At 45.3% G+C, this 20,900-nt stretch overlaps 3 protein-coding genes across 4 annotated transcripts; all 3 read left to right on the top strand.

The window, feature by feature from the left end:
- Positions 1 to 525: 525 nt before the first annotated feature.
- On the top strand, positions 526 to 10,646 carry LOC101755249. Of its 2 annotated transcripts, XM_004981257.3 has the most exons (10): positions 526 to 683; positions 829 to 927; positions 1,106 to 1,234; positions 1,730 to 2,695; positions 2,808 to 3,795; positions 3,916 to 4,163; positions 4,332 to 4,438; positions 5,822 to 5,972; positions 9,339 to 9,491; positions 9,825 to 10,646. In XM_004981257.3, exons 1-10 carry the CDS (start codon positions 645 to 647, stop codon positions 9,957 to 9,959), a joined length of 3,015 nt encoding a protein of 1,004 aa, XP_004981314.1. In that variant the 5' UTR covers positions 526 to 644; the 3' UTR covers positions 9,960 to 10,646. The 2 variants fall into 2 exon arrangements, with proteins under 2 accessions (XP_004981314.1, XP_004981315.1); XM_004981258.3 differs by lacking the exon at positions 9,339 to 9,491.
- A 283-nt stretch (positions 10,647 to 10,929) lies between these two features.
- Positions 10,930 to 13,856, top strand: LOC101754848 (AP-1 complex subunit sigma-1). The gene is made up of 7 exons (XM_004981256.4): positions 10,930 to 11,129; positions 12,260 to 12,346; positions 12,469 to 12,560; positions 12,707 to 12,815; positions 12,900 to 12,935; positions 13,030 to 13,116; positions 13,536 to 13,856. Exons 1-7 carry the CDS (start codon positions 11,127 to 11,129, stop codon positions 13,605 to 13,607), a joined length of 486 nt encoding a protein of 161 aa, XP_004981313.1. The 5' UTR covers positions 10,930 to 11,126; the 3' UTR covers positions 13,608 to 13,856.
- Positions 13,857 to 14,606: 750 nt separating this feature from the next.
- On the top strand, positions 14,607 to 16,813 carry LOC101754448 (transcription factor bHLH106-like). The gene is made up of 2 exons (XM_004981255.3): positions 14,607 to 15,345; positions 15,894 to 16,813. Exons 1-2 carry the CDS (start codon positions 15,034 to 15,036, stop codon positions 16,389 to 16,391), a joined length of 810 nt encoding a protein of 269 aa, XP_004981312.1. The 5' UTR covers positions 14,607 to 15,033; the 3' UTR covers positions 16,392 to 16,813.
- The last annotated feature ends 4,087 nt before the right edge of the window (positions 16,814 to 20,900 follow it).

Below are 20,900 nucleotides of genomic sequence, written 5' to 3'. Positions count from 1 at the left end.
TCCAAGGGTCACGGACCGACCATAGACTCTGTTCAATAAGTGGAACATATTAGCCGTCCATTCTCCGACTAGGTAGTAACCGACTAGGTAGTAAGTACCAGATATTCCTAAAGGTATACCATCATAGAAACTTCCTTGACTAATAGGATAAATCAAGAAAACAGCAGTAGCAGCTGCAACAGGAGCAAACGGGGCCTAAGAATACATGCTAAGAAATTTTCGTTTATTTGATGGAATGGTTAAAAATGGGAGACCCTGTTAACAGCGGGGCATTTTTGCTTTGACTCGAACATCTGACAAGAGAACCTGAGGTCCTGAAAACACATGGAACACCGGTTGCGGCGCGTGCAGTGAAAACGGGCAGTAATAAATACAAACACAAAACCCTGACGGTAAGGATTAATGTCGGGCCCACCTGCCAGTTGGTACGGCAGGCGGGCAGGGAGCCTTCCTCCCGCTCCGGCCCTCGCCGCGCTCATGGATTCTGGCGCGAAACCGAGAGAGAGAGAGAGATGGCGGGAGAGAGAAAATGTTAAATCAATTAGTTATTATTAAAAAAACTAAAGGAAACGAGAAGACCCCCCGCGTCCCGCCTCTTGCGCCTCATCCTCCCGTGGCGGCGGCGACTGCCCGGCCCGGCCGCCATGTCGACCTGCGGATACCACTCCCCGCGCTTCTCCGAGGTAGCGCCCCTCGCCCCTCTCCCCAATTCTCCGCGGTCGAACGGATTGAGTGCTTGTAGTTTTCCCCTTCGCATGATAGGGTGTAGCTCTTGGACAGGATGGTACTGGGGAATGCTTCCGTTTCTGATTGCTTCGATTTTTTCAGGATATTGCTTGGCTCCCGCAATGGCTTCAGCCGCATCGGCCGCCGACGGCCGGCGAACACCGAAATCACAGTACATGCGTTTCGCCGCCTTCTTGTCAGGTCCGGTCCTCTTATTTCTGCATTAATTGGTGGGAAATTTGTAGATTCTGCGCTGTTACTTTGCTGGGGATCTTAATCAAAAGCATAAGATCCTATTTGATTGGAAACGACTACTGAATCAGTCTGAATATAACTGTCAGTTGTGATCTGATGTCTGGGTCCCTTCCTTGAGTTGCAGAACTGCGTGTTTATCAGAGACCATTCACAGGAGCGTCAGAATTGTCAGAATGCTGATGGTTACAGTGGGTTCATTTTGCACTTGTCAGGAGATGAGGAGACAGCTGCAACTACACCAAACAGCAGCAATGTAAGATTAAGATGCCATTCCTCTTTACTTTGATCAATTCATCCTTGATAGTGCTTTTGTACAAGGGCCTTCAATCCTGCACAAATATCAATCTTGAGATAATAGAGCCTTTTGGTCCTAGAGTGCACCCTTTTCGATCCACCTATCTCTGTTGCGCCAGTTATGTTACCGTGAAGGGAGGAGTAGGATTCTTTTTTTAGGGTTTCCACTACATTTTCATCTGTACTGCTGACGTTTGTTCATTTCAAAATCTGCTTGTAACTTTTAGTAGCGTGATGTCTATTACTACTTTCATAAAGTTGACTTCCAAGTTACTTTTGATCTACTGACTTTTTGTTTTCACCTTGCTGGATTGCATATTGAGTTCTGAAGTTATTGAATAATAGCTAATTTGAATTGATTGATAGATGAATTATGTACTTGCTCTCTACAGAACATATTAGATGTCTTCTTGTGTAGCGGTGTTATAACGTCCTAGTTACTTCCCTTCTACAGGTACTACCTTTCTCTTTGCACCTTTCTTCAGAAAGTGCTGCAGAACCCTTCCCAGCTGAAGGCAGTGATAATACTCAGATGCCAAACTCTGGTATGCGCAAAGGTCCATGTCCATCAGAGGACTTTTTTGCAGATGGTCAAGAACATGAGGTCAATGCTGTGTCTTGTAATCAGTTTGGTGCTAAAGATCCTCAAGAGGATAATCGGACAGGAGTCTGTAAATTGACTAGCAAGGCAGGCAGTAGACCACTTGATGCAAACAGACATAAAAGACATGATGCATCTGGAGGAAAGGTTGAGGTTCAGAAGCTCTGTAATGCTGATGTAAACGATGCAATTGAACTATCTATTGCTGCATCTGAGGCCATGGTAATTGCAGAGATGTTACTTGATGATTCTCAGTCTGATAAATTGGCTGCAACTGCCATAGAAGCTGCTCTACATGTGAAAGTAGCCCGGAAACAATTTTACTTTGAGGAGACAGAACATGCTTGTGGATCCTCACAAAATGATCTTGACGAGACCGATTGGCTTGCAGAATTGGATGAGGCTGAAATGGTTGATGTATTCCAAGATGTTGGCCTGTCTCTTGTTCATACTGCTTGCTCATCTCAAGATCAGAACACAGGTGATTTGAAGCTACAAAACTCCCGTCCTAGTTCCCCCCCATGTGATGCAGACGCACACACCTTTGGGAGTTGTTCTTCTGAGAAGCAAAATAAAAGATGGAATAGCAAGAATGCTGATAGTGATGACCATGTATCCAATTCTTTCCCAACTAATCAGTCAGCTGGAGTGCTACCAAATGAATCAACTCCATGCTCTGATTCTGTAAAGCAAGCAGCACTAAGTAAAACATTTTCATGCTCAAGAAATAAGAAAACTGGCCTCCAGGTGTCAACTGAAAACAATGCTGCTTTGCATGGAGCCCCAGGGGCTCTAGTAACATGTCAAAATATTCATAAGGTAACTTTGTTACAGATCATCTTTTTTTTTTGTGTCATGTGGTATCAAGTGATATATATATTTCTTATCTGCATTCTTCATCTTCTCATTACAAGCATACATTTATTTCCAGGAAGTTGGGAGAGTTTCTGCACAGATGAATATTGGTACAAAGAAGCATGTAAAGGGTTTATTCGAGAAAGAAACTAGCTTCATTTCTGAGTCGATTAGCGTGGATGAGTGCTGTCCTACATCTAGAGCACTGTCCATGGAAAATGTGGCATCTTCAAGAGCATCCTTTTATTGCAGAACTGAAGCTTTCCATGAAGAAAAACATGGTGCTGAAACTGAAGAGCTGTGTTGTCAAGTAGTATGTTCGAGCTTGTCACATGCAGATGTGGATCCTCTGTGTTCCATTGTTCCGTGTAGCATATCTTGCGACGAAGGTCTTAGTAGCCAGGCTCCTGTGTGCAAACAGAGTGAAGGCCATGAAGGTCCCAGTAGCCAGGCTCCCGTGTGCAAAAGGAGTGAATGCAATGAAGGTCCCACTAGTCTGGCTCCTGAATGCGAACATAGTAAAGGAGAGGAGAAAGATTTCACGCATACCAATGAATCTCCGAGGATACAAGACCTGGATGGAGAGGCTGGTCCATCTTGTGTGCCTTTAGTTAAGCCACTTGAGTCTAATGTTCCATTCAGGCGAAGGATATACAGTTCACTGAGGCCTTTTAGCACAATAGTGCCTAAGTCAAACATATTTGCAAGTACTTCAAATTGCAATGCTGATTTGACGGTTTGTCAGCAGGAGAGATTCAAACCAATTACTTTAAATAAGAATATACAGCGAGTGCAAGCTGCTAAACACTTCATAGAAAATAATCTTGAACCTGAAAGTTTGCAATATTTTTCTACAGTTAAGAATAAGCCATATCATCCTCAGGATGACAGTGAGGATCAAATCAGAGAGCAACAGGTCCCATGGGAAGTCTGTCGGTCATCAGTAAATTTGAATAATGGTAAACAGTGCCTTAAAAGAAAAAGGGTCCAATTTTCAGAAGCAAAACCTAGTAGCATAAGAACCAAGAGCAATAGAAGGATGCTTCCTAAATCTAGATTCAGTCGTAAGTTTTTCTTTTTACAACCAGTTTTCAGTCTTGAGATAGATATCCTAACATATCCTCAGAGCGGCGTCCGCAAAAACATTAGTTCCTTCTGGTAATCCTTGTTGTGAATCCTTGCAGGATCAGATAGCAGAATAGAAGAGAAAGTTAAGACCAGAGAGTACATTGATAATAATGAAGCCACATTTCAAGGAGTAGAGTTTATATTGACTGGGTTTCCTAATCAGAAGGAAAAAGAAATTGAGTCTCTTATACGGAAATGCGGAGGCTATGTTCTTTCTAAAGTGCCACCCTTTCCACTTGATAAAAGAAAGAACATGGCTGAGGTTCCAAGCTGGAAGCCTCCCATTGTACTTTCCCCTAAAAAGGTTTGCTATTTCATTACCTTTCAGATTTTTGGTGCCATCTGTTCATTATGAATGTCTTTTATAATTGCATGATGTAAGAATCATGATAATATGGTCATATGAATTTAAAATCGTCCATTTATATGTGTACTGTATTGCATTAACAATTCCAGGCATTTGTTGCATTAGGTATCAACAGCTAAATTCTTATATGGCTGTGCCATCGATGCCTGGATGTTGAATCCCAATTGGTTCTTTGATTCTCTTCAAGCCGGCGTCCTGTTGCCACCTGCAAAGTAAGGCAAACTCCTAGCATTGCTACATATTAATGGAGCTTCTGTGTACAAATCGCAAGATGCCTACCCTATGAAAAATAGTCTTTTGAATTTCTACTTCATATTTATTCATGAAGTTTCATTGTTCCGTACCTTTCTTGGAATATTCAAGGCAAACTTACCCTTATACTACAGTTATGGTGTTTCTATAAGATTTGTGCCATCCTTTAATAGTTCTGTGCAGTATCTCAAGGCTTACATGCTTCCTTTTCTTTTCTCTGGCAAACTATTCTAAGTGAAAGACATTGCCATATTCGAAGGGCCTGACCGTTCTAGCTTAATGTGATTATGTCAACCACCATAGGCTACCTAGCAGTTATGTTCTAGATTCACTGGCATGATTAAGCATTTGTTTAGATGAAAACTTTACACCATATTTAAGTCTAGATGCTTTTAGGTGAGTATATTGAAAGCTGCTCAATTTTTCTTCTCAAACTTAGAAATGGCACTTGGCTTTAGAGGTTGCATTTGTTAAACTTCTTTTGATATCTAATATTTTGGTAAGAAAAAAATTTCTATGTTGTCCGTATTAATATAGGAGTAAAATGCATGGCCGGTCCTCAAACTTGTCTCGCTATGTCGCTTGGGTCCCGTACTCTCAAAATGCATATCTGGCTCCCTAAACTTGACCTCGGGTATCATTTAGGTCCCTATACTCTTAGAATGCAGATCTAACCCCCTAAACCTGGCTTTGGATGTCATCTAGGTCCATGTACTCTCTAAAAGCATTGTCATCTCAATTAAATTGATAAAAACTTAATTTTACATAGATATAATTTAATTGTAGTCAAATAAAGTGAATTTTAGTTCAACGTGTGTGGAGAATTTTGATGCGTGGTGAACCCAGAGAGATTGATGATCTTTTACTTTGGAGGTAATATGTTAACTTCATACTCTGTTATACCTATAAGATTGTTCAAATTTAAATAACTCATTGTACTTACTAAACTAAAATCAGGGGCTTATAAGATGAATTACCGATCAAATATCGGGAGAAACTGACGGGGCAATAAAACAAGTTTGGAAATGTGCCAATGAAAGTAATGGCTTGCTTGAAAGCATAAAATTTTGATCTTATCACGTTCTATTAGTGGGATGACAATGCATTTCAAGAGTTTAGGGACCTATATGACACCCGAAGCCAAGTTTGGGAGTAAGATCTGCATTTTGAGAGTATAGGGACCTAAATGACACTCAAGCCCAAGTTTAGGGAGCCAGATATGCATTTTGAGAGTGCGGGGACCTAAGTGACACATCTAGACAAGTTTAAGAACCGGCCATGTACTTTACTCTTAATACAGTAATAATCTTTATCCCTAACATTTGCTATGTTACATCCCTTAGGTATTTAATTCGACGAAGGAATGCTCGGAAGCATAGTTCGGCAGTTGGCCACGCACTTCACCCAAAATGCAACGCATTGATATTTGATGGAGTAGGATTCTTGATCCATGGCAAAATCAGCTTCTGTTCAAAATTTTCCAACATTATAAAGGTATGTTGCATCCATATTCCATAATAAAAATAACAAACAATTAGGTGCTAATGGAAAGCCTGGCAGTTAAACAATATCTATATGTTATTGTGTGAAATTGATATGCCTTCTTATTAGGCTCTTGTCGTGTTTTACTTCAATTTTTTAGTTGACTTTTCCTTGATGGACTAGAGGAACCTAATTTTCATTTCAGTGATCATTCGGCGGTCAACTTCGCTATGTTATCTCAACATAGCAGGTCCCAAGCTCTGGTAAAGGAGGAGGGTTGTGATAGGCCTGGCGAGCTAACGTTAAACCTAGCCATTCTAATGGAGATGAAACCCAAGAGAAATCCGTTGGGGTGTAACCCTCTTAGCGACGCGCCATATCGGAACCTGGGTATGGTATTAAATGGGCAAGGGCCGGGTCGTCTCCCCCTTGGTGACGCGTCGTGTCGCGATCTGGGCATGGTGTCAAGTGAGTAAGGATCGGGTCGTCATTTCCTTAGTGGCGCGCTACATCGGCACCCGGGTGTAGTGAAAAATGAGCAAGGTTCTTCATATCTCTCTTGACGGGTGTGAAGGGCAAGGAAGCTAGTCGAACCAACTAGGATTCAAGTAGGTAGTTGGAATGTAGGGTCTCTTACAGGTAAGTTAAGAGAGTTAGTTGACGTAGCGACTAGGAGGCGTGTAAATATCTTATGCGTTCAGGAGACTAAATGGAAGGGCTAGAAGGTGAAGAAGGTGGACAAAACCGGTTTCAAGCTTTGTACACACGAACAACTGCAAATAGAAATGGAGTGGGAGTTTTGATCGACAAGAGTCTTAAGGATAGAGTGGTGGATGTGAGAAGGCCAGGGGATAGGATTATCCTAATTAGGCTTGTTGTTGGTGATATGGTCCTGAATGTAATTAGTGCGTATGCCCCCTAAGTAGGCCACGATGAGAGGGCTAAGAGGCTTTTCTGGGTAGATTTAGATAGCCTGGTTAGAATTGTACCTTCTAGCGAGAAGCTTTTAGGAGGAGATCTTAATGGGCATGTAGGTACAACAAGTGTAGGCTTCGAGGCGGTTCATGGAGGTTTTGGGTATGGTAGTAGGAATCAGGAGGGGGAGGAAGTCTTAGGCTTTGCAGTAGCTTTTGACTTGATGATAGTGAGCACTTTCTTTAGGAAGAGACGGTCTCATTTAGTGACTTTTAGTAGTGGCCAGCACTATAGCCAGATTGACTTTATCCGCACAAGAATAGAGGATAAACGGGCATGCTTTGATTGCAAGGTGATACCAAGGGAATGTGTTGTTTCTCAACATAAGTTTGTGGTGGCGGACTTTTGTTTCAGATGTGCGCACGCAGGGATAAACAAGCCAAGATTGCAAGAACAAAGTGGTGGAAACTAAAAGAGGAGACGTCAGAGGTCTTCAAGGAAAGGGTAATCAAAGAGGGTCCTTGTAAGGAAGGAGAGGACGCAAACAACATGTGGGAGAAGATGGCAAACTGCATTCGGAAGGTGGCCTCAGAGGTGCTTGGAGTGACCAAGGGGGGTAGAGGTGTAGACAAAGATACTTGGTGGTGGAATGAGGAAGTCCAAAGGACTATTAAGGAGAAGAAGGAATGCTATAGGCGCTTGTTCCATGATAGGAGTGTGGACAACATAGAGAAGTACAAGGAGGCAAAGAAGATCGTAAAGCGAGCTGTAGATGTGGCAAAGGGTAGGACGTATGAGGATCTTTACCGACGATTAGGTACGAAGGAAGGAGAGAAGGACATCTATAGGATGGCTAAGGTTCGTGAGAGAAAGACGAGGGACTTCAACCAAGTTAAGTGCATTAAGGATGAAATGGAGAACATCTTGGTAAAGGAGGATGAGATCAAACATAGATGGCAAGAGTATTTGGACAAATTGTTCAATGGTGAGAATGAGAACACAACCTTGCAGTTGGATGACTCTTTTGATGACACCAACAGACACTTTGTGCGGAAGATCCAAGAATCTGAGGTCAGAGACGTTGAAAAGGAATTAAGTTGATGAGCCATACTATGAAGCTATGGGAGAGTTATCGAGCATCGTTTGAGAAGGATAACACGGGTATCTATGAACCAATTTGGTTTCATGCCTGGAAGGTCAATCATGGAAGCTATTTTCTTAATAAGACAATTTATGGAGCGGTATAGGGAGAAGAAAAATGACCTACACATGGTTTTCATTGACTTGGAGAAGGCGTTTGACAAAATACCAAGGAATGTTATGCGGTGGGCTTTGGACAAATATAAAATCCGAACGAAGTACGTTGGACTTATTAAGGATATGTACAACAATATTGTAACTACAGTCCGAACAAGTGATGGCGACACAGATGACTTTACGATTAGAATAGGACTGCATCAAGGACTGCATCAAGGGTCTGCTTTGAGCCCTTATCTATTTGCCTTAGTGATGGATGAGGTAACAAGGAACATTCAAGTGGATATCTCTTGGTGTATGCTCTTCGCGGATGATGTAGTGCTAGTTGATGAAAGTCGAGCAGGAGTAAATAGGAAATTGGAGTTGTGGCGGGAGACCCTAGAGTCAAAAGGTTTTAGACTCTGCAGAATTAAAACTGAATATAGGAGATGCGACTTTGGTACTACTACACATGAGGAGGGAGATGTCAGTTTGGAAAGCCAAGTAGTGCCCATGAAGGATACATTTCGATATTTGGGATCAATGCTACAACGAGATGGGGATATTGATGAGGATGTTAGTTATAGAATCAAAGCGGGGTGGATGAAGTGGTGCCAAGCATCAGGAATTTTATATGACAAGAGGGTACCATTGAAGCTAAAAGGCAAATTTTATAGGATGGCGATTAGACCTGCAATGCTGTATGGTGCAGAATGTTGGCCTACAAAAAGACGACATGTCCAGCAGATAAGTGTTGAGGAAATGCGTATGTTGCGTTGGATTTGTGGTCATACGAGAAGGGATCGAGTTCGGAATGAGAATATACGTGATAGGTTAGGGGTAGCACCAATTGAAGAAAAGCTTATCCAACACCGGCTGAGATGGTTTGGACATGTCCAACGAAGGCCTCCGAAGACACCGGTGCGTAGTGGAACCCTAAGGCGTGACAGTAATATGAAGAGAGGCAGAGGAAAACCAAAATTGACACAGGAAGAGGCAATAAAAGGAGATTTGAAGGGATGGAATATACCCAAAGATTTAGCCTTAGATAGGAGTGCTTAGAAAACAGCTATTCATGTGCTCGAACCCAGATTTGTGGCTCTTGTTGGGTTTCAACTCTAGCCTACCCCAACTTGTTTAGGACTGAAAAGCTATGTTGTTGTTGTTGTTATTGATCGTTCGGCGGTATAGCTTGTTCCCTTTCTTAATGGCATTTCTTTTCCACAGCATGGAGGTGGCCAAGTTTTTGTATCTCTTCAAGGATTAGTTGAAACCTTGAAGGATGGAAGCACATCACATGGAATCATTCTTGTTGCAAGTGAAGCTAGTGCATCTCGTCATCTAAGCCATTGCGGGTTGGAACATGACATAAAGACAGCGGTTAGTTCAATGTTTAATGTAGCATATCCCTTTTAGATATAAGAATTGTAACGTAGAATGACTGTAGCTCTGTGAGTAGATCTAATTTTTCTGTATGTTTGCATCCTAGCCGTGTAGGTAGATTCAGAGTATATACCTTATCACAAACATTTTGACCCATTATATTAGTCATTCACATTATTGTTTTTGGCCTTTTAGAAAAAAATCAGTAGTAATCTGAAAGGCTTTAGGCTTGCTTTGCTACTTCCAGAAAACCAAGGCAGTGCTTTAGTCATTTTAATGGTTTTATACACAACCATTTTCGATGCATCTGATCCCCATTTTTCCTTGCAGCCAGCAAGCTGGATCATAGGCAGTTTATTTTCAGGTAAACTGATCCCTTTGAAGAAAGATCGCTGTGCTTCATTCCGTCGGATCAAGATGCCATCACTCCATCAACATGTGTATGACATAAGTCAAGAAATATGACCTGCGCATAACATTGTGACATTGCATGGGCATGTGAAATAGTTCTGACCAAGACAAGGCTGGTGCACACCTCTTATGGGGATCTTCTTTGGACAGTGGAGTTTCTAACAGCGCCTTTTTATCACCCGGAAGTTCCTCTGTCTGGCGCCAAGGCTGATTTCTGTAGATTTTGTCACTTAACAAATGAATGGGAGCTAGAAAACAGAGCATTCATCAATCATGATATCGCGTGCTACTGCCCACACTATAGATGAGAAAGGTTAGCTCATGGGGAGTTGTGAGAAATATTCATCATGGAACCACCTTGCCCATTCCGAGGCTTAATTTAAGAAAAGCATGACACATACCGATATACTCCATATTTCTGAAATATGCATGAGTATATAGTAGTGGATGTTCACCCCTTGATAATCAGCAAGGAAGCAAAATTGGTGCTGTCCAGATTCCAGAATCAGTTACATGTTGTAAATTGTTCCATAGATGTTGTAACCTGCAAGTTTGAATACAAATACCAGAGAGAGGTTATAGCGGCGAGTGTTTCCTTTTAATTGTACCATCAACCATCCTCATCCATGTATCTGTAAATTGTAAGATGTTGATTGACTGCTTCGTTTTACTCAGGCGTGAGCATGTTTTGCTTCACAGTTTGTGATATGCGCAATAAAAGTTGACGTATTTCAGTCTTCATGTGGTGCATGTCTTGGATTTATGCGCTGAGTGCAGTTAAGAACATGGGGTAAAAAGATCGGAACAAATTGCATTATAGTCATCGTCCAAGACTCCCAAGTACATTGCAAACTTTTTAAATTTTTGGAAGATGAACCAAATTAGTGCAAAATATGCACTTTATTTTTCTATTAAAAAAAGAACTCTGCGAGTTGCAAGCACTACGAAGCCATCAGACGCAGTTGATGCTCTCTCTAGTGGCAGAGACGTGGCCATGTGGTCCCATTTTCGCGGACTCGTTGGACCCAGATGCATAGACTGCGGGGTTGCCGCGAAGTGGGAGGAATCAAAGAAGAAAAATAAACCGTTCGTGAAGGCCTCAACTCCTCTCGTCCCGGGCGCGATCGGCTTCTGCGGCGGCGGCGATTACCGTCGACGACTCCTCGGAACTAGCGTTGATTCTTCTTCGGAGAAGAACAAGAGCCCAACCGACGACGAATCATGGTAACCCGCCGCCTCAATCCTGTTCGAAATGCTCGCAATCCATCTTTGTTTTTCCATGTCCGTTTGGTGCGCGCGTGCTCTTGAGCTTTCGTGCCCGCGAAGAATTTTCCTCGGAAGCTTTCATCAATGGTTTGATTTCTCGATCATCCTAGATGTGGATCGAGAGACGTAGTGTTTTTTCAGAGAACGCATTCAGAACCAATTCAGAGCCGGCCGTGCAGCCCCGTCACAACAAGCTGGGGAAGGCTGTGCATTGCGGCTTGAAGCGTTCCGTGGCTGAGAGCTTCTTCGTGTTCACCTCGGACTCCGGCAGCGTGCAGCGGCGACCGGACCAGCGGTCGCCGTCGGTGGATGCTGTGCTCCCTCCCGGTCTCCCCATCCCTGGGCACCGCGGGCTCGCAACGCGCCGGCATTGTTGCGGGAGCCTTGCCGACGCGCTTGGATGAGCGCGTGAACCTGGCGGAGGCTCGAGATCGAGCACGGCGGCGGGCGGGGAGAGCGGAGGTCGGCGGCGGGATCGACCGCACCGGCGTGGAATAATTTCAAAACACCCCCTATATTGGATCGCGATTAATAGTCGCGATCCTATTATTTTTAAAATACCCCCTGTTTTGGATCGCGATTATTAATCGCGATCCAAATATTTGCAAAAATGCCCCTGGTTTGGTCGGCATGCTCTATCGCCTCCTCGCCTCGGCGCCTCCTCCTCCCGCTCGCCCGCCGCCGCCGTCCTCCCCGCCGGAATGGCCAGGCCATGTACCGCCATTCACCCGCATTCCGCAGCGAGGACCGGAGGGGTGGAGGCCCGCTCGCGGTTCGCTGCATCCGGTTGGAGTGAGCAGCCGGACGCTCTGCTCGAGCCTTTGGTGGGCAACTGGGCATGGATGCTTGATCCAGGCCTGTGCCTGATTGCGAACTGGAGATTGGGAAATTGGCCCCATAACGTCATGGCAATCACACTGTTTTCTGGACTTGATCAGGGCTGAACCTGGGAAATTGTGTTCATCATGAGCTCAGGAGGCAGATCTCCAGTGTGTCTGTCAGCTTGATTTCCTTGTTTTTCTGTCTGTTCCATGCTGAAGAGAAGAGAACTTCGTGTAGAAAACATAACAATGTTGCTTTGTCGTCAGATACATTTTGTTCTTCTCATCAGTAGGCAGGGGAAGGTGAGGCTGACAAAATGGTACACTCCATATCCACAGAAGCAAAGATCCAAGGTATGAGTACATCAGCAGGTTTGCACTGCAGTTTATCATTGTTTTGACTGGAGCCTATAGTATCTTTCATGCATATTATGGTGTACAAAGGACTCAAACACATATTTGCTTTCATTCAAAAGGTAATCAAAGAAATAAGTGCGCTAGTACTGACGAGAGGCCCCAAGCTGTGTAATTTTGTTGACTGGCAAGGTTATAGAGTCGTGTACAAGAGGTGAGGAGTCCTTTTGAATGATCGTTATGGAAATTCCATTCCTAACTGTTAGTAACCAGTAAAAGGTGAAGATGCTTGCTAATGTTATTCATCTGAAACATATCATTGATTCCTGATTGCATAATCTGTTCCTGTAAATAACGCAGGTATGCTAGCCTTTACTTCTGCATGTGCATTGATCCTGCTGACAATGAATTGGAAACTCTTCAAATCATCCATCACTATGTTGAGATATTGGACCGGTACTTCGGCAATGTAAGATCTTCACCATCCCTGGCTTACTTTCCCAGTTCTGACACTCATTTACCTTATGGCTTCTGTCTTTGTGTCACATTGCAGGTCTGTGAGCTAGACCTGATATTCAATTTTCATAAGGTGTGAGTTTGATATGTTTACGAATACCTATCTCTGCTGATCAAGTTTGCTAAAATGGCAAGGCATTTCAAAAAGTTTTTTTCTGGATTTGCAGGCTTACTTTATATTGGATGAGATTTTGATTGCTGGTGAACTCCAGGAATCGAACAAGAAAGCGGTTCTACGCCTAGTAACTACACAGGTAGCTCATCTATTCTGTCTTGAATCAGCAAGAGAATTGAGTATAAGGTAGTGTATGGACTGGAATGATGTTTAGAGAAAAAATTCAGAAACAATGTGGAATTTTTTTAGCCGACATTGAGGATTTCTCAATGAACATATTACCCTTATCCTTCTTTATTATTTTTTCTGCTGGAGTACTCTGCCTTGCCTTTCATGAGTCATGACACAACCATGCGGATTCACTAGAGACAAACTTTTAGAAAATTCTTATGATAATCCCTGTACCAGTTGAACTGTGCGAATTTCTTGGCAGTACAATGAAAAGGATAAGCCCGCATGCATATTCGTGTGCTCATGTGAAATGCACTAATGGTTGCCACTAAGGATTGGGGGTGATGATCTATCATGACATGGTGGAATAAGCGTGTATTTTTGCAGGACGCTTTGGTGGAAGCCGCAAAGGAGGAGGCAAGCTCATTGAGCAACATAATTGCACAGGCTACCAAGTAGAGCACTTATGTCTTCTACAATCATTACCCACAACCTCAGAGCATGATAGTAACTTAATCAGTACCATACAGCAACAGCTTTCACTCTAGTTTTCCTCTGTTTCATCTCTGCACTTTGTTCAGAGATCTGTCCTGTCTACCTTTCCCTTCCCTGTATTCTTTTCTTTTGTACCTGTTTGAGGGAAATGAAAATACCAGGAGTTGTATCAAACAAAATAATGTGATACTTTGGCTATCCAATTCTATGGTCCCTGCTCACCTAGTTAGCCAGTTCTCTGGGCATAAAGATCTTTTTTCAGCCTCCTGGTAAGATATCTTCTTTTGTAGATTCCTTTTTGCACATGTTTCATCTGCACCTTTGGCTTGTTGTAGCAAATCAAAAGAGGAACACCATCAGGATGAGCCTTGTTTGCATCATGGGCTAGTCACCCATCAAAAGTTCCTTAATCCTTACCCAAAAAAGTGTTGAATTCAGTTTGCTTGGATCCACGCCACGCTTCGCCTAAAAATAAGAGATGAACACTCCACCACAGCGCTGTCAATGCAACTCACGCGCATTGCACTAAAATTAGTAAAATTTAGGGTTAGCACACAATTTCAAATGTTGCAGACATTTATTTTCATTTTTGCCTTGGCCCTTTATGCCAAAATTAGGTGAAGTGCAACCCAAGCAGGGATGGGAGAGGGAGAGGAAGCAAACATTCCCCAAAGGTGCAACAAGAGTCAACAGCAAAACAATCCCGATCCGTCCACCACCGCCACCACTGTATCTCCCCGACGGCGACCCCGCACCAGGTCGGCACCATCCCGGCCGTCCAACCCCTCCCATGGACGGCCGGGAACGGCAGGAGGTCGCTGCCGGGGCAGTGGCGATCTTGGCGGCATCCCTTGCTCGCAGGACTCCTTCTCTCTCCCCCGCGACGGGTCAACACGCGGGCCACCACTCGCCTACCAACAAATGAGATGAGCCCTCTCTCTCTCTCTCTAAGAGCACTCACTACTCTCCCTCTCTCTCTCTCCCTCTCTCTCTATCTCTCTGGATGGAGATGGAGCTAGCCTAGCACTCAGCTCAGCGAGCCTCACTTTCTCTCTCCTCGGAGCCTTTGCTTGTTTATTTATTCCTTCTCCCCGACCGGCGCTCACTCATCAACCATCCATCCCATCTCCCCCCATCCATCAATCCGCTTGGGCTTCTCCTTCTCTCTCTCTTCAGGTCCAAGTCCTAGGAATAACACAGCTCAACAACTCGCACCACCACTACCGCTAGCTGCGCAGTAGCTACCAGCAGCTGCGTGCTCAGTGCTGTGGCTTGGGCGCTTGGCTTGGCCGGCTCAGTGCGCCGCCTCTTCGATCTGCCACTCGAGGAGGCGTGAGGGCATCGCAAGAACGAAGCGGCAGCCGGCGCGCACGCGATCGATCGAGCACGCATGTTCCCGGCGGCCGAGGTGTCGGCGCTCGCCGGCGCGGCGGGGCGGCAGGGTGAGGGCGGCGTCGTGCCGATGGCGATGCTGCCGCCCTTCTTCATGGACTCCATCTGGCCGGCGGCGGCGGGCGGGGCGGGCGCTACCGGCGCCACCGACTCCGAGGAGGACGAGGCGGCGGCGGCGGCGGCCGCCGCCGCCGCCCACGACCGCGCGCTCGCGGCGTCGCGCAACCACCGCGAGGCCGAGAAGCGCCGGCGCGAGCGGATCAAGTCGCACCTCGACCGCCTCCGCAGCGTCCTCTCCTGCGACCCCAAGGCACAGGCACTCTCTTCTTGAATCTGCCGTCAATTTGCTCAACTATTTTTTAAAACAAAATCCTCTTCGTTACCTTGGTTATTATCTTTCTGCAAGAACAGGCCGTGCATGAGGTTAATCTCATGATGACTTCTCTGCACAATCGAATTGGCATCTAGCTTGCAGTAGCTACAAGCTGTTGTCTATACCATAGCCGGCCAGGACGTACACGAGCAGCTAATGGTCTGATTAAAGCTGGTTTTGGGAAAGTAGAATGGAGCCTTTCCTATCCCTATAATCCTATCACACGAGGCTAGGCTAGGGCTCTTTCTTTTGCTTGATATTTCCTCTTCATGATTTTGATTGGAGCATGCTTCTTGTTTTTTTTTTACAAGTACTATGTTTCCTATTTCACTCGCACATCCGCCTTTGCATATGATCATATTCACTGATCCATGGCTAACCAATCTAGGGTTGGTGGTTTGATCTAGTACCTAGCTTAATTGTGGCAAGAAGAAGGTTCATTTTGCTGAAGGGGTTTGGTTTCCTTGCTTGTCGTGTGTGTCCAGATAGACAAGGCGTCGCTGCTCGCGAAGGCGGTGGAAAGGGTGCGTGACCTGAAGCAGCGGGTGGCCGGCGTCGGGGAGGCGGCGCCGGCGCACCTGTTCCCGACGGAGCACGATGAGATCGTGGTGCTCGCGTCGGGCGGCGCCGTGTTCGAGGCCTCCGTCTGCTGCGACGACCGCTCCGACCTCCTCCCGGAGCTCATCGAGACGCTGCGCGCGCTCCGCCTCCGCACGCTCCGCGCCGAGATGGCCACCCTCGGCGGCCGCGTCCGCAACGTGCTCGTCCTGGCGCGCGACGTCGATGGCAGCGGTGTTACCGGAGACGATGACGGTTACGGCGGCCGTACTGACTCGGCTGGCTCCGTCGAGGGCAACGCCGGCGGCGGCGGCGACTTCCTGAAGGAGGCCCTGAGGGCTCTGGTGGAGAGGCCGGGAGCTGGAGGCGGCGACCGACCAAAGAGGCGACGTGTCTCGGGCACGAACATGCAAGCGGCGGCGTAGCACGCCGCCGGCCGGCCGGCCGGCTGATGATCATCGGCCACCGTAGCCCGATCAAATAGCTAATTGCATGCTCATGTCATGGTACTCTAGCACCATATCTCCATGTTTAGTTTTGTGTGCTGATATAATGAGTTGCTAGATCTCTTCTTCTCCTCATGCATGGCTCTCTTCTTCTTGATGAGATGCCATTAGGAAGAAAAAGTATACTAGTATGGTGGTACTGCTAGGGTTTGCTTGAGCTTGAATCAATGTTGTTCCAAAGCCATGGCAAATCCCCAGCCCTAGAATAACAACAAGAGTCAGGCAGCACAATGCAAAGCTGCAGGACTTGTTACCCAACTAGTTATTAAGCACAATATATATATTTCAGTATTGGAAGCTTAATATATAAGATCACAAGCTCTTTTATTTTTTCCCCATTATATTCACAAGCAAGTTCAAGCAATATCTGCACATGCCCATTTTTGCATTGTGGATCAGGGTTGTGCAGCTATATATCCAAGCATGCCAAAAGTCCTGTTCATCATTCAAGATGTTTGTACCAAATGCATACAAGCTCTAGATGACTAGAGATAGTTTCATGCCTTACTACTCTTGTGACTAGCTTGTGACTGCTGGAACATGGAGTGGATGATCTGGGGTGCATGTCATGTCTGAATGGAGAGAAGATGGGAGCAGCCAAGAGCAGCCAATGATTGCCTGTGGGTGCAGAGCACAGTGAGGCATGCAGTGAGCTCTCATGGCACATGAACGCATGCATGCTTGCATGGAGCCTTGCATGCTATAATGCTAGGAGATGGATGATATGGAGGAGTTGGGTATACTGTGTGTCTGGGGAAAGGGGGGAATTGAAGGCGATGAGGGAGCTTTTGTTTCTTGCTGGTTTCCTTTTGTAACCTTGCCATTGCAGTGTGTTGCGTTGCTTGCTTTTGGAGGTGGAGGAGATCTCCATGTCAGGCTATGGCTACACATACTGTGTCGTGTGCTATGGCTCTCTCATATGGTCGTCGACTCGTCGTCGTGTCTTGCCTCTCTCTGAGGCAAAAGCAAAAGCCAGGGATGGCACTTGGTGGGGACAAAAGGAGGTTGTAACTGATCAGCTTTGAACAAGGGCACTGCTGTGACGTGCTTTCTGCCCACACTAGCTGATTGCTGTGGCTGCAATGGCAATCTTCCTCGTTCTCGCATGTCACATGCATGTCATCCATTGGAGTATATTGTACTGCTTGTCCAGGACATGCATTATTATAGCCATTATTATAATGTATAACACATACTTAATAGCCACTGGTATATGGTGCACCTTGGTTATGCATCGAAAAACAAAATGGATTAAAACCAAACTGTTGCTTTGAAGCTATAAATCGATCGAAAAGGATCAGTGTTCGTAAAACTAATGGATGTAGCAAATTAAGGATCATCATCACTCAGACTTGAATTTTTTTCGATAAGAACTCATACTTGAAAATACCTTATTGCATATATTGTAACATCAAGTAATATTGAGTGACTGCAATGGAATCAAGAGTACATATGCACACATTGTTGTAGTTGTACTCAGTAGATATACGTTATTAATGAATGGAGGTATGGATCCTCATGAGTCATGAGGACACTACTGCAGGCACTCACAAGAAAATGTACAGAAAAAGGCTGCTACATCTGCATATATAGTACCAGCATGTTGCTAGTTCCAATCTTTTCAGAGCAGAGCAGGAGCACAGGTTTCTACATCGAGATATTCTACTAGCTAGCAAAAGAAATTAAAAAAGCTTCGGGTCTGTCTGTACGACACAACATGTAACTGTCAGGGACCAGGGCATGCATGGCAGAAGTCTTCATGATTTGATCCGACCTCACAGCAGAGAACGGAATGCATGCTCAGTGAATAACAATGTTATAATACAAAGTGAGCTACAATACAATAACAAAATACTAATATATTAATGAACATAAAAATTCTCTCTTGCAGAGTTGCATGCATGGATGATGGTCGATGGGTGGTCTGGTCTGTCAGCGAGTGACTTGTTTGTGTGGTAGTAGTACATGTTTTGCTTTCTGTAATCCGCCCCCAATCTCTGACCATTTTTAGAGGGGCAGAAAGCGTTGGTTATACGGTAGGTGCGTGTAACTTAAGATCCCCGCGTATATGATTGGTGCTACTCCAATTGAAAATATCCAAGTCGTTGATGTGACTTGTTACAGCAAGTAGCAAGAATGAAATCCTCGTGATGGTATTTGTTTAGAGGAAAAAAAAATGCACTCTATAGCTAGTAAGTGGCCACAGCATCATTTGGAGCTCAAGTCAAATCCTTGCACATTTGACTCGGTACCAAGTTGGAGAGTGCATGTAGCCTGCTCTACATGTAGCATGGCTAGTGATTGGTCACTAACTCACAGCAATAATTAATTAAACAACAAAGCTGTAGATATAGTTTATGTTATAGAAATGGCATTGTTTTATGTTGTAAACCATATTATTTTTGGATGTCCTTTTAGAGGAAAAGAATACCTTAAAATTGAAAAAAAATAAATGCACGGGGAGAGCTAGCCTCTCTCCCCTATGGTTGAAGAAACGTAAATTAAAGAATGCATTATGTTTTCCATTATTGCCAGGAGATATATAGTTATCAGGAGAATTAATCGCACATCATAGCAAGGAAAAGAAAAGGAATAAGGACCCACAATGCAAGTAGCTCCATATATATTAGTAATTTTCTAGTGCTGAATATTATATTGTGTAGTCCCTATATATGTATTGTATTATTGTGACCTGGATTCTGGCATGTGCAATTTATGTTTTTTTTTGGTTAGTCATGTGATACATATCTATCTATATCTATTTCCTTCTCCAACAGGGAATCCATGCTAGCTATAGCTACTTCTTCAAGTGTGTTCATGCGTGGCATCATCAACTGCCTCTTGCATGCATTGGTACAATAATCGGTGGGATCACGTTACTGTCTGTTTGTGGCATGCTCTCCAGCCCTTTTGCTAGCTTGGCCCTGGCGACCCATCATCGAGATTATTGGGCTCGTACTTGCTGTCACATATGTACACTCCCCAACATGCAACAAGTGATGCATGATCACTAGAGCTATGTACTACTATTGCTCTGAATGCATGCATGCATGGACCATCATCTATCTAGCTAGTACTTGAGGAAGGGTATGGTAACCATGCACACCAAACAAGCAACTAACTACCAGCACTTTCAAATGGATATGAGAGAGAGCTCAACATGTCAACATGCAATTGGTAAGAAGGCAGCAGCAAAGAGATCGATCGATGAATGCAGTGGAAGAATGTAGTTGATGGATGCGCGTGGGCGGCCGCGTAGGTACAAAGGAAGCGTGCGGGGAAGGAGATCGAGTAGACAGGCCTACCACGGCGAGGCCCGGCCTCACCCTCGGCGGCTAAGGGCTAACCCCACACAGAGCCCGGCCGGCCGGGGCGGGGGACCATGCATGCGTGCATGGCCATGGCCGGCCATGCATCTCTTCCTCTCTCTCTCTCTCTCTCTTCTTCCCTGCTAGGCGCTAGCTGATGTGTGGTTCGTGCGCGCGGCTCTGCTCTGCTCCGATCTGCAGTTTGGTGATCCCTATACTATACTACGCGCAGCGCACGCCTAACGACGCCCCCTTCATTTCATGTGCCCGATATGATGTAGCATGCAATGTACTACTTCAAAAAAAAAAACTACTTCAGAAAAAAGCATGGAATGTACCAGCAGAGGTCTGCTCTGCACATCCGTGGAAATGGCAATGCACAGTTATTTGATGTCACACAGGGCAGGCAGGCTTGCTTACCCTGATGAAGTAGTAAGCATGAATGCATTTTTAGCTACCTCCCCATCCCCAATACAGAGAGAGCAGCGGCAGGTAGTGTCAATGAATGTGTGCGGTGGTTAGAGAGAGAAGGAAGATGCGTAGAGGATCCGGGGCACGCGTGCTGTGGGCAGTGTCAGCAGCGCAAGGGGAGGGGCCGCCGGCAATCATTCCCTTTGCCCAACCAACAAACGGAACGCCGCTCTGTCTCTTTCCTCCATCGCTGTCGTCGTCTTCAACCCATGGGCGGGCGGGCGGCCGGCCGGGCCTCCCTCTACCTCCGATCGGGCCGGCGCCTCACTCGCTCGGTCACTCCATCCCATGCACCAGCGCGCGTACACTGGTGATCGATCGATTGCCCACACACGTGACACTCATGCCGTCATGCCCCCAACCTGTCCACCTCATATGCATCGGTGGTACCGCTAGCTAATTTCTCTCTCTAGCTTTCTCTCTCTAATCAGTGGTGGTGGTGGTAGTAATCACGCAGGGCCTATATATCTAGCTAGCCTCCATCCAATTAACCACTTTGCCGCTTCCTTTTCTTGCCCCCCCTTCCATTCCTTTTGCCCATGTTCACCTTTCACACGCCACAATTTGCACCTACGCAAAGGCCTCCAGCTTTCCAAATGGTGCATGAGCTGATGACAAGTTTAGCTACTTGGCATACTCCTCCTTGCAT

The sequence above is a fragment of the Setaria italica genome, chromosome IX, assembly GCF_000263155.2.
Source record: "Setaria italica strain Yugu1 chromosome IX, Setaria_italica_v2.0, whole genome shotgun sequence".
In the NCBI taxonomy this organism is placed as follows: Eukaryota; Viridiplantae; Streptophyta; class Magnoliopsida; order Poales; family Poaceae; genus Setaria; species Setaria italica.
This window is presented reverse-complemented; position numbering and strand designations above follow the sequence as displayed.